The sequence below is a fragment of the Enhydra lutris genome, unplaced genomic scaffold (genome assembly GCF_002288905.1).
Source record: "Enhydra lutris kenyoni isolate GAN:26980312 unplaced genomic scaffold, ASM228890v2 scaffoldscaffold12, whole genome shotgun sequence".
Classification (NCBI taxonomy): Eukaryota; Metazoa; Chordata; class Mammalia; order Carnivora; family Mustelidae; genus Enhydra; species Enhydra lutris.
Genome location: NW_019154096.1, coordinates 52,534,217 through 52,550,193, shown reverse-complemented (window position 1 = coordinate 52,550,193; position 15,977 = coordinate 52,534,217). Strand labels below are relative to the sequence as shown.

At 40.2% G+C, this 15,977-nt stretch overlaps 1 protein-coding gene across 5 annotated transcripts in view; it reads left to right on the top strand.

Annotated features, from left to right (window-relative positions):
• Positions 1 to 15,662, top strand: part of LOC111145204 (CWF19 like 1, cell cycle control (S. pombe)) — a 30,553-nt gene extending 14,891 nt beyond the window's left edge. For 4 of the 5 annotated variants that reach the window (XM_022499933.1, XM_022499936.1, XM_022499935.1 and 1 more), the window contains 8 exons: positions 1,531 to 1,615; positions 3,474 to 3,614; positions 4,736 to 4,850; positions 5,607 to 5,686; positions 10,392 to 10,601; positions 11,489 to 11,608; positions 12,070 to 12,167; positions 15,240 to 15,662. In XM_022499933.1, coding sequence (XP_022355641.1) covers positions 1,531 to 1,615; positions 3,474 to 3,614; positions 4,736 to 4,850; positions 5,607 to 5,686; positions 10,392 to 10,601; positions 11,489 to 11,608; positions 12,070 to 12,167; positions 15,240 to 15,384 — 994 coding nt within the window. In that variant the 3' untranslated portion in view covers positions 15,385 to 15,662. The remainder of the gene's footprint in view (positions 1 to 1,530; positions 1,616 to 3,473; positions 3,615 to 4,735; positions 4,851 to 5,606; positions 5,687 to 10,391; positions 10,602 to 11,488; positions 11,609 to 12,069; positions 12,168 to 15,239) is intronic. The other variant, XM_022499934.1, reaches the window with a different exon arrangement.
• The last annotated feature ends 315 nt before the right edge of the window (positions 15,663 to 15,977 follow it).

The following is a 15,977-nucleotide window of genomic DNA, read 5'->3' as shown; positions in this document are numbered from 1 at the left end:
CAGGTTATGGGGATTAGGACATGAACATCTTTGGGGAGCTAGTGTTTTGCCTGTCACATCTGGGTAGCCTAACAGTGGGAAGTATTAGCAGTTCTTGAGGCCATTGCCCTAGTCACTACTTGCAGTAAAGAAAGACACTTCCATAGGACATTCAGCTGTTTTCCCTTAATGTCTTCATGTACTATTAAAGCTTCTATTTAATTATGAGTAAACTTGTTTCAGTCATTTTAAAAGTTTCATATGAAGCAGCATGACTTTCACCTTAATACTGACATCAGTCCCATTTACCAACTATGAATCTATTTCCTCTCTTTAAAGAAATGAGTTATAGCAGACAAACTGTATTTTGGCTTATTTCCTTTTAGTAATGTGAATTTAAAACAAGTATTTGTATTTGTTTATATACAATGGTATTATGCTAGATTTTTAAAAAAGAAATTATATTTTTTGACAGACTCAGGAAATTTCTGTAACATGAGGAAAGGAAAGTACTCTAAGGGTTGGTATTTGTATTAACAGTCAACTCACTAAAATTAAAAAATATATATAATGCTGTAACTTTTTTCTTATTTTTTTAAAGATTTTATTTATTTATTTGACAGAGATCACAAGTAGTCAGAGAGGCAAGCAGAGAGAGAGAGAGGAGGAAGCAGGCTCCCTGCCAAGCAGAGAGTCTGATGTGGGACCTGATCCCAGGACCCTGAGATCATGACCTGAGCCGAAGGCAGAGGCTCAACCCACTGAGCCACCCAGGCGCCCCAGTAACTTTTTTCTTTTAATTTTTAAATAATAGTTGCTCAGTGTACAATACTTGTAAAACAGAAAAGCTCAATAAAGTGTTTTGGTGTATTCAGTTATATTTTTTCTGTAAAATTATATAGATACTCATGTGTTTTTATATTTTTCCTAGACAAGTGAAATCTTACTATAAATTACTGTTTGAAGCATATTTTCTTCTCTTAAAACTTTTTTCTATTTGGCTTTCATTATTATAGCCTTTATTTGGTTAGTTTTTGTTTTTGTTTTTGTTTTTTTGAGAAGAGAAAACATGGAAAAGGGGCTGGGGATAAAGGGAGGGAGAGAGACTCTTAAGCAGGCTCCATGCCCAGTGATCATGACCTGAGCTGAAATCAAGAGTCCTACACTTAACTGACTGAGCCATCCTATTATATCCTCTCTCATAGCTTTTTATTATGCACAAAAAAAAAAAAAAAAATAGTATAGCGAACTCTCCTGTACTCATCACCCAACTTGAGCAATTATCATTTTGCCAATTTTACAACTCTTTTAAAACCAAATATTGGAGTTTTTGTGCTTTTCAAATAAGTGATCTCGTTTTCTTCTACAAATATCCTTGTTGAGTTAGGGATGACTATCCTACTGGATTTATAGGTGACATCTGAGATTATGTTACTGGTGGTGATGGATTTAGGATCTGTGCTCTCTCTTGGTCCCACTGAGTACATATTTTATAATTGTAAATCAAAATTAAAGTTTTTGGTGACCTGTTGTCTGTTAAATGTATTGTAGAAACCACGTCGTTCTACAGGAAAATGCACAGCATGCCACCAGGTTCATAGCTCTGGCGAATGTTGGAAATCCAGAAAAGAAAAAGGTAAAGATTTGAGTGTTTGGTCATAGGTTAATATTCACTTTCTGCCTGATAAATGTTCCTCCTGCCAGTTCAGCATTCAGATCTTTCTTCTTTCCAATTGCAAGGTTCCAGCACTTCAGTGACTCCTTTGTGAAGATAGAGTAATGAAAGGTCAGGTTTCCTTGAGTCTTTTGTAGGGGATTTTAAAGACGGGTTTGGGAAAATGAGCCCAGTGAAACCAAGGCAGACTGTCCAATGAATGATATCCCTTTCTTCCCACATCCGTGTGGTTGACTTTGTAAGTATTCATGAGTTTGCCCTCGGATGGTACTCTTGCTTTGCTTCTTTTGGCACCTTCATTCAGCAGAAATAATAGCCTTGATAGGATTTATATAACCCCTCCTTGGCTTTGGGAAATCTTAGTGATATCTGGAATGTATCTTTGTACTGGAAAACAGTAGAGGTGAATGAAAGAATATACCAGAAAAGTATGTTATTTTTCTCACTTCCAGAAGTCAGCATTTCTGATTCTCCAGGGCCAAAAGCAGGATGTTGTGGATGGAGACAGCTACAGTCAGAACAGTCAGGCAAAGGAAGGATAGACAGGTGAATTACGTGAGGATTATTCTGTAACATGTCATAAACATGACATGTTAAACAGGTCATGAAAAGATATGAAAAAACATGAAAACATAAACAAATATATATTCTGAATTTTCCATTGTATCTTAAGCTTTTCAGCCCAGTGTGTTCTTAGCAAGTTTAGAGTTGTGATTTTTTTTTTTTTTTTTTTTTTTTTTACTGCCCTTTTCAAGACCCTGTAGCACTCACAGTATTTTCACTGTAGCAGTATTTTACTATTGCTTTACTCTCAGGGGCATCTTAGCCTCAGTTCTGCGCAACTCATACTACAGTCAAAAAGTATGGACATTTTTAATTTTGGCAAGCGTTACTAAATTCATCTCAAAATTTTGTTCCAGTTTATACCCCCAGCAACAGTGTGTGAGTTTGGTTTTTTTTTTTCTGCCCACATTCTTACAGGGTAGTGTCAGTTTTTTGTGTTTTTTTTTTTTTAAGATTTTATTTATTTATTTGTTAGAGAGAGCACAAGCAGGCAGAGTGGCAGGCAGAGGCAGAGAGAGAAGCAGGCTCCCTGCTGAACAAGGAGCCCAATGCGGGACTTGATCACAGGATGCAGGGATCATGACCTGTGCTAAAGCAGCTGCTTAAAGGACTGAGCCACCCAGGCATCCCGTGTAGTGTCAAATTTTTATTAAGGTTTTTGCCAATGTGATGGATGAAAGATAGTGTATCACTCTTCATTAGTTGCATTTCCCTGATCAGTAGTGAGGTTAAATATTTATTCCTAGCTCATCTAAAGTTTTCAATATCTCTGCTATTAGTGTAAGAGTCTAGATATCTGTATGAATATTTATATTTTTGCTCCTAGCCCCTAAGAAGACTCATCAGCATATGCAGCAGAAATTGTATAATATCAGAGGGAAACATTAAGATGTCCAATTTAGTTTTCATTAGAATAAAAGAATGGCAGTGCCACAATTCTGTTGACAAAGTACACAAAGAAGCAGTTTGTCTTCAAGGGTTATGGAACAAGTCTCTCTTGGGCCTTGTAGTGACAGTTTTGTGTAAGAGCTGATTTTTGTAACGGCTAGGGCTTTGATTCGTTGCTTGTGACTTGATCAGCCCTTGGTTAGCCCCTACAGAGATCACTAAATTGATATTGATTTACTGTGTATTCTCTGAGCCATAAACAGGCCAGTTGCTGTTCTTTTACTCCGTTTCTGTGAATAAAATATGTTGATGACTTTTGGATAAACAGGATTCCCCCGAATGTTATGTTTGTTTTTTTTCTCCATAGTATCTTTATGCATTCAGTATTGTTCCCATGAAACTAATGGACGCAGCAGAACTCGTAAAACAGCCTCCAGATGTTACTGAAAACCCTTACAGGAAATCTGGGAAGGAAGCATCCACGGGAAAGCAAATTCCTGCCCCTGAGGTGTGTTCTGTTTGAGAGGTGGCATTTTCTGGGCTGGATTGCCCATTACGCATATACTTTTCCTGGCTGTACTTTCACCCATAAGACCAGTTTAATCCCTAGAACTTAAGTCTTTTTTTTTCCCTTTGGAAATCATGATGGTGTTTAGAAAGACTAAGCAGATTTCAAGTAAGCTCAGTGTATTTTATTGTAGTTTGAGGTTAACAGTTTCATATTTTAACTCTTTCTTTGTCTAAACTGGGTTCATGTGCTGGAGCTACACATGTTAAGTCTTTCTTTGTCTAAAGTTGAGTCTTTATTTTTAACTTAAAAAAAATTTATTTATTTTAGAGAGACAGATGGAAAGAGAGAGAATAAGCAGGGGAAGGGGCAGAGGGAGAGAGAAAGAGGGAATCTCAAGCAGACTTCCTGCTGAGCTCAGAGTCTGATGCAGGGTTCGATCCAAGGACCCTGAGATCATGAAATGAGCCTAAATTAAGAGTCAGACACTCAATCAACTGAGCGACCCAGGTACCCCTATTTTCAACTTTTCAGGCAAGGATCCAACTGCTTGTTAGCAATGTAATTTGTGGTTTAATAACGAGTGCTAGCAAGTAACTAGGACTCATTGTGAAGAAATTTCTTAATAGCAGACTTTTCTGAAACTAATTTTCCCTCATTAAAATAAGGAATGTCAGGTTCCATTACCAGTGTGCATGGTTTACTTTCATAGACTTTTTTCCTTCTTGAACAACTTCCTCATCTTTTTAATTAAAGTTCAGTTAGACTTGTTTGACCTGTGGAATTATAGGACTACACTAAGGCCCTACTGAGAGTGAAAGGAAAAGGCATTTGGGTGGGTTCATATTGTTCTGTTTTAGCCAAGAATTGCTCTATAACTTACATTTTAACTTGCTTTTACAAAAAGATGGATTTGGTGGTATTTTGGCTAAGTGTTGAGAAGTATGAGTGACAGTCCAGGCATCAGGATTAGGAAGATATTTTTCTTACCTAGAATAGACAGAATGGACTGGAAGGAAAGATAAATATGACGTGGCAGGAATGATCCCTTGTATGTGAATGGTTGCTCCTTGCCTCAATATGTTTAATTACATTTTCTCTTTTGCCTTTGTCCATTCCAGGAAGAATCAGCCTGTCAGTTTTTCTTTGATTTAAATGAAAAGCAGGGAAGGAAGCGTTCATCTACAGGCAGAGATAGCAAGTCTTCTCCTCACCCAAAGCAGACTCGCAAACCTCGTAAGTACCTTGGTTCCTGAGGTCTCCTCTGTGACCAATAACTTATTTCAGGTCTTGTGTGGGACATGGCTTTGCTAAGGGAGCCTCTTCTGGAGAAGGAAAACCGTATAGTTAGTCATTAAGACCAAAAATAAAATAATACTGAGATGGCCTGATTTTGAGGGTATCTGAGGCTATTCCTGAAAGAACTATGGAGAATCCTCCTTTCCTTCCCTTCCCTCATGTCTGTAAAATATGAGGTAAAGAGCCTACAAAACCAATGTGGTTCATAAAATAATAGAATAATCAAACTCGTAAAAAGGAATTTAAGGTTATTTCATTGAAGTCCACTTTCTCTAGCCCTTGTTTCAAAGTTGGAGAAGCGGACCTTGGTGGCGTAAACTTACCAGAGTCATGGCTGGCTAGTGGCATAGCTGGGGCTGGAGTTGGGACCCTTGACCTCCAGTTCAGTGTTCTTTCGCTGCAGCTGTTGCCAATTAGATGCTACTTCAGTCAGTATGTGGTCATCCACTTGTGGTTATTGACCTGTTAATTGGTTGCAAATTCAGAGCTTTTCTTATAGGGGTCAGTTTTACTGATAATGGTGATGGGGCGTGGGAGGACACAGTAGAAGCATAGCAGGGCCGGCCCTTCGTGGTAGTGCTGTATTCCAGTCTTTGTGGGCGTGAAGATCAAAGAAGGCTGAGTTCTATAGGGTGATTATGTATATGCTGGAGTGCTTGGACCATCATAACATCTTCTCTCTTCCATATGAAGCTCAGCCTCCAGGACCCTGCTGGTTTTGCCTTGCCAGCCCTGAAGTGGAAAAGCATTTGGTGGTCAACATCGGCACACATGTGAGTTACTTCCCAGGACCTTTTACAGAGAAGGACACCCTTATTTGTTTTTTATTAACTTAATAAAGTTATAATTTGCATTTCATAAAGTTTACCCACTTGAATAAAGTGTATAACTCACCCGTTTGTAGTCAGCTTACCAAGTTGTACAACTATCACATAGCATGGTTTCAAAACATGTCCTTCACTCGTGACCATTTACAGTTAATCCCCATTCCCATCCTCAGCCCCAGGCAACCACTGGTCTATTTTCTGTCTCCATGGGTTTGCCTTTTCTGCACGTTTCATATAAATGGAGTCATACAACATGTGGTCTTTGTGTCTGACTTTTTTTTTTTAAGATTTCATTTATTTATTTATTTGACAGAGAGAGAGAGAGATCACAAGTAGGCAGAGAGAGGGGGGGAAGCAGGCTCCCTGCTGAGCAGAGAGCCAGATGTGGGACTTGATCCCAGGATCCTGGGATCATGACCCGAGCTGAAGGCAGAGGCTTTTACCCACTGAGCCACCCAGCCACCCCTGTGTCTGACTTTTTAAATTCAGCATAATATTCTTGGGGCTTGTCTATGTTGTAGCATGTGTCAGTACTTCCTTTTTGTGGTCCTTTTTATGTATTCTTTATATCAGTTGATGGGCTTTTGGGTTGTTTCCATGGCTATTAGGAATGATGCTGCTACAAACATTTGCATGCATGTCTTTATGTGGACATATGTTCTCATTTCTTTTGGATAGAAACCTAGGAATGGATTTTTGGAGCTGGTAAATTTATATTTAATTTTTTAATTAAACCGCTAAACTGTTTTCCCAAACGACTATACCGTCTTATATCCCCATCAGCAATGTGTGAGTGTTCCTATTTTTCCTACATTTGTTATTGTCTGTGTTTTTGATTATTGTAATTCTCTTGTGGTTTTACAAGCGTGCCCCCTCCCTTTCTCCCTCTCTGACAAATACATGAATCCTAGGGTGAGGCCTTCATATACTTCTTGTCCATACAAATTAGAGGTGATGAGTTGCTTTCATTAATTACTCAGTATTTAAAAGAGGATTTTCTTTATCCTAAAAAGGGAGTCCTCTGTCGCCTATATACACATTTGGATGAAAACTGTTGATACTTTTTTTTCCCTGTCTTCAGATTCAGAAGGCTGAGTTTATTAATTTTTATCTATAATTACTTAACACTGGGAACAGAGTCATGCTAAATCATTACATGAAAGACTAAAGTGATAAATTCCCGAGTTTTGCCTAGTAATAGAGGGTATAGCATCCCTAGACAGGAATAGCCATATCTACATTCATAGTGTGGGTCGTTGTGTCATCATCCCAAGATAATAATGAAAAGGTTGCTTGGTAAGCACTGAGTCACAGAACTGGATGATCCCGAGGAAGATTTTACTCAGGCTGTGCGCAACTGATGAATTGTGTATCTCACAGTAAAGTTGTCCCGTTTCAGACTTCAGATACTTTTCCTTGGGCAGTACTTGTTTAGGTATCGACTAATACTGGTCTTTGACCCTTATTTTCCTGGCATCTGTATAGACCATTATCCTTCTTTTTCATTCACTTAGAATGAAGAAAGCTTAATTTTCAGGATTATAGTTGCACCCTAGTCACCTGTGACTAGAATTGGCTGTTTCCCATGGCTCTTGATGGAATTATTTATAGACCGTTTCTCAGTCAGTGTAGTGCTTCTGCAAATAGATACTTTCATCTCTTCTTTCATTGATTTTTTTCTAATTTTGGTTTCTGAGGGTGAGCATTTCCTCAGTTTACCCTCACAATCTGAGAGCCTTTATTGTGGCCTCCTGTAGACTGAGCAGAGTCTCATTTTCATCATTGTACCCTTTTTTTTTTTTTAAAGATTTTATTTATTTATTTGACAGAGAGAGATCACAAGTAGGCAGAGGCAGGCAGAGAGAGAGAGAGAGAGGGAAGCAGGCTCCCTGCTGAGCAGAGAGCCCGATGCGGGACTCGATCCCAGGACCCTGAGATCATGACCTGAGCCGAAGGCAGCGGCTTAACCCACTGAGCCACCCAGGCGCCCCCATCATTGTACCCTTTTTAAGTCATATCCCTCTCTGCCTTTATACTTCCAGACTGAAGAGTCCCAGTCGTCTACATTTAAATTTTATATTTTGATTATTGGCACACTCCTATCTGTAGGGGGAGCATTATAGGGTCAAGGCCTGGGGCCTCATTGGCCATGAAGTCTATGATGAACTCTTCAGTAGGAAGAAGAGCAGACTTGAAAAGTTTTTGGTTTTACAGGAATGCCCTTTTTGGATTCTCTCTTGGACCTTGTTTTCTTCTTTGGATTAGTTGATGCCATTTTTCTCTTCCACACAGCTTTTATGGTAGGTAGGCTTTGGATTGCCTTCTGTTTGGGAAGCTTCAGTAGTTCAAAATAGCGCACAGGGGAATACAGATCTGGAACAAGTCACTTAGCTCAGGGCTGCTCTAGGCCTCAGGGAGAAATGACCTTTCCTTTCCATTCACCTTTGAATTGCCCAGGATTATATAGCCCAGAGATGAGACTAGGGGATGAGCAAGGAAACCTGTTTCCTTCTCACCTAGGCCTGAAGCTACAGGGGCAAAAAATGTCTCCGATCTTGTTTGTAGCCCAGCCCAGCACCCCAAGTAGGAGGCCACATGAAAATTTTAGCCTAGAGCCTACTAGTATTCAAGTCTATACTTACCTGTATTGTCCTCTGTCTGACAGAAACTTCTTGGGAATCTCTGGGACCTTTAGGTATCTGGCAGAGGGTTTAGAATCCCCTCCCTGCAACCATTCCTCTTGATCTCCTCTCACTACTTTTTTTTGTCTTGGCTTGGTCTTTGTCATGCCTTCTTCAAGGGATATACATGGAACTATGTTAATGGCCCATGGTCACAAACTGGTAAAAGGAGGGAAAGGCTGCTAAGAGTCCAGAATAATTGTTGCAGAATTCATGCATTTTTTAATTTATGGCAGAAACATTCATTCAGGTCCTATTTATACATTTTCAGAAATAATTCAAGTATAGGACTGAAGGTGAGAAATTGAAAGGAAAGGGAGGAGATTGGGCAAGTGTGAAACTGTTCACAAGAACTGGGAGATAAAGCTCTGAGAGTGAGGGGTGCCCTTTAGTCTGGAATAGAAACCTTCAATAGCTTCACTGCACATTACAATATAAAAACTGATGTTCATGGCAGTGACCCTTTGACATGAAGAAAAGGTTAGAAGATTCAGGCTTCAAGAGTAATCTTTAAAAACATAAAATCATTGGGGCACCTGGGTGGCTCAGTCATTAAGCGTCTGCCTTCAGCTCAGGTCATGATCCCAGCGTCCTAGGATCGAGCCCCATATTGGAGTCCCTGCTCAGCGGGAAGCCTACTTTTCCCTCTCCCACTCCACCAGCATGTGTTCCCTCTCTCACTGTGTCTCTGTCAAATAAATAAATTAAAAAATCTTAAAAAAAACCCCATATAATCAAAAATAGTTATTGTAAAGGTTAGGAAAATATTTTAGTGTTTATAAGGTTTCGATGAACTTCAGTCATCTGGAAGATTAAATTTGTAATATGTTCTATCCTCTATGCCAAGTAAATCAAGGATGACATGCTTTAGATTGTTTCGGATACCTCTTCTGTCATTCTGTCGGATTATCTCGGTATTAATGATAAATGACTCCTTCCTTCAGTCTTAACTTTGAACTCATGACACTAAAAGGAAATGCTGGATTGCTTTTTCTAAAGCTTTAGTACCTTCATTTGCCAGTGGTGATATTCACTGGCCATTTCTCTACTCAGTGTTTTCCCTTCAAAGAGTGTCTGAGGGTAGAGCAGTCTTGCATGTTTTGGTTTTGACAGAAATATTTTTAGTTGCTGTTTAGCTGCTGACATCCACTGTTAGGAACCATAGTTTTCTACTTCTTTGGATGTGTCTGAGTTTGAGGTTTCTCCTTCTTTTCTCCCATCAGGTTATATGTTTGCTTTCATTCTGTATGGGTTAGGCAGCAGTTTAAGGCTGTGGGGACGCTGGATGCTAATCAAGACAGCTTTGCCTTTTTTGTGAGTCCAGAGGATGGGGTGTGGAATTTGATGTTATCATAGGGAAAGTGGTCATTTTGAAATCGAGTGGTATCTTTCTGTGGCTGAAGGCAATAATAACTGAGAAATGGTTTTCAGGTTTGGAGCCCGGGAGGGAAAAAGCTAACTATTTGCTGTCCATGTCTCCTTTAGCTTTGGTGTGTTTGAAGCCAAAAGCTTGATGGTGTGCCAGTTCATTTGATAGTTGGATAGAAATTTGTTGCATCTAATTTTATTCTTCACCAGGTTCCTGTTATAACCTCTAAAATCAGGTTTTTTTTTTTAAGTCAGAGAATTTCTCTTACAGCCTCTCAAGCACTTTGTCAACACCTTCATGCTCACTCTTTATTTATTTATTTATTTTTTAAAAAGATTTTATTTATTTATTTGACAGACAGAGATCACAAGTAGGCAGAGAGGCAGGCAGAGAGAGAGGAGGAAGCAGGCTCCCTGCTGAGCAAAGAGCCCGATGGGGGGCTCGATCCCAGGACCCTGGAATCATGACCTGAGCTGAAGGCAGAGGCTTTGACCCACTGAGCCACCCAGGCGCCCCATGCTCACTCTTTATATTGGCTTTCTTTCCCTGAAGAATCTTATATGTGGCATTGATGTCTTGATTCTGTGTGCTTCCTCTGTAGTGCTACCTTGCCCTGGCCAAAGGAGGCTTATCTGATGACCATGTCCTCATCCTACCTATTGGGCACTACCAGTCGGTGGTGGAGCTTTCTGCAGAGGTGGTAGAAGAGGTGGAGAAGTATAAGGTGACACTGAGGCGGTTCTTTAAGAGTCGAGGGAAACGGTGTGTTTTATTTGAGAGAAATTATAAGAGCCATCATCTCCAGCTGCAGGTAGGTGGTCTCCACCCAGAGACCTTCCAGAACTTGCAAGGACCCTGTGGGGACCTGAATACTGACAAGTATTTAAATAAGATCAATTAATATTTCAATATATAATTTAATCTAAAATCAAATATTTACATTTTTAATATTTAAAATACTTAATACATATTTTCATATTATCATTTGAATAGTGTTCGTTTAAAAGTGTTCATTTAAAAAACACTATTTAAAAATAGTGTTCATTTAAAATAGTGTTCATTAAAGAATGATAAATCCAGAGAAATCACAGGGAAGTGCGTGGTCGGTATGAATGGGCCAGCACAGGTAGTAAGTGCCTTGTTTAGAAAAGGAATGGGTACTTGAGGAAGGTTTCAAGAAAGACTGGGGCCTTGATAGAGGTAGAGGTGGAAGAGAGTGGGTATTTATGTGAGTGGGTATTATTTCAGCAGCATGAGTGAAGTCTTAGAGGTGCGAAGTAGTCCCAGAGCCTTGATAGAGCTATCAGTTCAGAAACTGGGGGATTGTTTATGGATAATTGGTTTGTAGCTGTGGTGGTTTTCTTTCTGGCACATTTGTTAAATTTTCAAATGGGCCTGACTCTGCCACACATATTACCTAGGAGCCGGCAAGGGCTTGATGACAGAGAGATCTTTCTCCAGCCTTTCCTGCATCAGGCATTGGCTCCCACATGTGGCAAGCTATCTCGTAAGTTTAAGTCCTTACAGACAGGCTGACACAAGCCTGGCTGGCCTGAGGAGAATCTCTGCTGAGGGGTATTTCTCCACCCCTGTGATGGATTTGCTACTTCTCAGGGACTTGTGCAGGAGGCCTGACCTCTCAGGGACCTGTATGAAGAATATCTTCCATCTGTCCGCCTCTCCCCCCACACCCCTCAGGTCATTCCTGTGCCACTCAGCTCCTGCACCACAGATGACATTAAAGATGCCTTCATCACCCAGGCCGAGCAGCAACAGATTGAGCTGTTGGAAATCCCAGAGCACTCTGACATCAAGCAGGTGAAATAGGAGGGGAAGGATGTAAAGTAAAGGATGAGAAGTAAAAATGTGGTTTCTGACATGTTGAGTCTGAGGGCATGCTCTACTGTCTGAGGGCATCCCAAAAATGTTAAATAGGCAGATGGACCGTTTGGACCTAAAGCATGGGGTACTGATTGGACTGGAGATGAGGATGACATTACAGCAATGCCTCGGTGCATTCCTGGGAAGAGCAAAAAATGTGAAATTTCCTAAGGCAGGAACTTTGAAGGTTGGGTGCCACTGGGAGGATCTTTGTAATATCTGGTAGTTCAGCTTTTTAAACTGTATTCCATTAAGTGGCTTGGATCTGTACTGCTCACATTCTTTCTCTTATGCTTCTAGACTGAGTTCTTTGCCAAATAAAAGTTTATAAGAGATGAGCTAGGTTTTAGATTTTTAAAGCATTATGATATGTCCTCATACAACTCTGTTTACTTTAGATTGCACAGCCAGGAGCAGCGTATTTTTATGTTGAACTTGACACGGGAGAGAAGCTTTTCCATAGAATTAAAAAGAATTTTCCTTTACAGTTTGGAAGGTTTGTATATTTTTCTTATTTTAAATGTATCACTAGGCCTACTATGAACAGAGTAGTGGGCTGCATAGACGATTGAATAAAAAGCCAGGTAGGAAACAGTATTTGCCCCAAAGAACTTATAGTCTTAGGGCAAGTCAGATATTTGCATATGTGACAGTAATGTAATGCAGAATGTGAAAAGCACCATAAAAAAGTTTGAAGGAATAGTGGACTTCAGAAATTCAGAAAAGGGAGAGCTTATTTCTGCTTTGTGAAAGGCTTCAAGAAGAGGTTGACATTGAGCCCGAGAGATAGAGTCATAAGGCAAATATTAGGGTGTGGGCCTTCTAGCCGAAAGGAGTGAAGTGCTACCATTAATTGAGTGTATGCTGTTTGCCAGGCACTGTGCCAAGAGCTTTACATGCATTGCTTCATCTAATCTTCCCAATTCTGTAAGATAGGTACTGTCATCCCAATTTACCAAAGCAGAAAGTGAGGCTTCAGAGATGTGCCCAGTGGAACTTTCCATGATGTTGGAAATGTTTATAAATCTGCACTGTCCTATACAGTAATCACTAGCCCTATGTGGCTCCTGAGCACTTAAAATGTGGCTAACATGACTGAGGAACTAAGATTTTTTTTTTAAGATTTTCTTTATTTGAGAGAGATAGAGCACAAGTAGGCAGAGCAGCAGGCAGTGGGAGAGGGAGAAGCAGGCTCTCTGCTGAGTAGGGAGTGTGATGCAGGGCTCGATCCCAGGACTCTGGGATCATGACCCAAGCCGAAGGCAGCCACTCAACCAACTGAGCCACCCAGGTGTCCCTAGGATTAAAATTTAAATAGCTAGATCTGGCTAGTGGCTCCTGTTAATGGACAGCATGGCCTTGGAGGGGTTAGATAGCTTGTCCATGAGCACACTCGGTAGGTTCAAACCCAGGTAAGTTGAACTCCAAAACATGAGATTTTAACCTCATTATTGTGTAGTATCCTTAGGCCTAGATGAGGTGTCGTTTATGCTCCTCATATCAGACAGAACATGATTGTAAAACCATGTAGAGAGTGTTATCAACTAGGCAGACTGAAAATAGGAAGTTGTTGGCAGTAAGAAATAGAGTATAGAGGGAGAGCAGTATAAGATGTGCAGAACCGATTAGATAATACTCATGTCTGATTTGCATTTTTTTTTCCTGGCTAGAACTGAGCTTTGAGTCAACTTTGCACCCTTCTTGGACTAATTTGGGAAACTTCCAAGAGATTGCTACCATTGGATAAGTCTAGGAATTATGGTTGTCTACATTTTCAAAAAGATAATTGATAAGTGAGAATAGGTGTGATTAGGGACTACAAACATCTGATGTTATCTTTTTGTTGTTGACTTAGCAACAGATGCAGATGTGGACACTGATGACTTAGGCACATAATTGCAGATACACAGACAGGCACATAAGCCCACAAGAGAGGTTCTCTGAATGGTTTTGTGCTCATGATAGTTTGTTGTATTTTCAATGTTAACTGTTTCTCAAAATACTAATGTACAGTTACATAGCATTTTATAGTTAACAAAATATTTGAAAATATTTTTTTTCCACCACTGTACAAGAAAAGTGGTTCTGTCTACATTTTATAGATGAAGAAGTAGGCTCAAGGCTTGCCGAGGGAGCTAGAGCTCAGATCCTGTGACTTTTAGAAAACTCATGTGATTTTGTTTTCAACTCTTCTGTTTATTGTAGTTTAAAGTGAAAAATGAACCATACAGATGGACAAATAGAGTTCTTTCTTTAAAAAAAAAAAAAAAAATGTTTTTTTTTTTTTTAAAGTAATCTCTATACCCAGTGTGATGCTGAACTCACAACCCCAAGATCAAGAGTTGCATGCTCTACTGACTGAGCCAGCCAGGTGTCCCAAGTAGAGATATTTCTAATATATCAAAATGAGTGTAAAAATAAATAAAAATGTAAAGCAGTGATCATCAGAAGGTAGCCTCTGTGTGTGTGTGTATCAGGATATATTTTTTAGTCCTGAGAGCCAAGATAAGTTATTTTACTGATACTGAGCCTGTGCTGTTGTGCCTAGGTGTGAGTCCTCTAGGAGAGACATAAAGTCAGTGGCGTATGATACTAGGCCTGATCTGCACCATGCCCTCAGCAAAGTCATGGTCTAATTGGGATGACAAAACTAGAGTTCAAGGCAAGATGTATTTATAGCTGGTTTGGTGCTTGGATTGTGTTATTTCCATACTTCACAAAAACCCTTACTGCATTTCATAGGCGAGGAAATCAAGACTTAGCGATGAAGTCATGTTCAAGTCAGAGACAGCAAGTGGTTGAACTAGGAATGGAATTAAGCCCCTGATCTTTCTTTTTAAAAAGGTTTTATTTATTTGTTTGAAAGAGAGAGAGAAAGAGAGAGCGCGCGCATGCGTACGTGTGTGGGCAGATGGAGAGAGGGAGAGAATCTCAAGCAGACTCCCCGCTTTGAGCACGGAACCTGACCAGGGCTCAATCTCATGACGCTGAGATTGTGACCTGAACTGAGACCAGGAACTGGATGCCTGCCCCAAGCTCTGATCTTTCTGACCAGGGCGCAGTGTCTTTGTACTACGTCAGTGTTGCTTCTATAAGTACCAGTAATATTCCAGCTTGTTCCAAGAGAGAAAAGGAAATAGGGTTTGAAGGTTTAGAAAAGAGATAGGACCTGAGCTGGTCACTTAACTTGAATATGATTTTTTAAAAAAGATTTTATTTTTATTATTTATTTGATCACAAGTAGGCAGAGAGGCAGGCAGAGAGAGAAGTGGGAAAGCAGGCTCCCTGCTGAGCAGAGAGCCCGATGTGGGGCTTGATCCCAGGACTGTGGGATCATGACCTGAGCTGAAGGCAGAGGCTTTAACCCACTAAGCCACCCAGGCACCCCTTGAATATGATTTTTGATAGAACGGCAGAGATGGCACTCTGGGCAAGAGAAAATGGTATGAACAAAGTTAGAGGAATTTGCATACCTTTTTGGGTGACACTGAGAAGAGCTCTCCAGCTGAAGAGGAATAGAGAGGAGGGACTTCAGGCTGATACTGTCCATTTTTACTTTTTTCTGCAGGGAGGTGCTGGCCAGTGAAGCCATCCTTAATATTCCTGACAGGTCTGACTGGAGGCAATGTCAGGTCAGCAAGGAAGAGGAGGAGATGCTGGCTCGCCGCTTCCGGAAAGACTTTGAGCCCTTTGACTTCACTCTGGATGACTAAGCAAAGGAAAAGGCACTTTATGAACTTGACAGGAAGTAGTAGCCTGTTTTTTAAAGGAAGTACAGTCTCCCATGGGGACTGTTTATCTGCCTCTTTTTTGTGCATTCCCATGGAACCTGCCTGCAGCAAGAGGCCCAAGATTGAGTATTTTTTTTGAAAATATTTCTAGGATGAAAAGCCCGTTAAAATAAGCATGTCTGTCATCCAGCTTCAAGTACAGCTTATGTTAATCAATATTTTAGAAAACATTAATCAAATAAAATCCAAATGCTTTTCCATGGTTGGGAAGTTATGTCATGTTACCTATACCATTAAATGAAGTTTAGTGTGTGTGTGTGTGTGTGTGTGTGTGTGTGTGTGTGTGTTAATGTGTGTGTGTGTGTGTGTGTGTGTGTGTGTGTGTTAATAGGGTGTCCAGGGCTTTAGACTCCACTATTATTCCAGGATCTCACAGGTGGCTTCTCCCTGAACATTCTAGGGTAGAGAAGGGACATAAGGCCTTTGCCATTTTTCTCTTACAGCATTCAGTATTCATCTTATTGATATAAAAGAGCTCTTTCAGCCCTTCAGCAAATACTTAACTCCTATGTGCC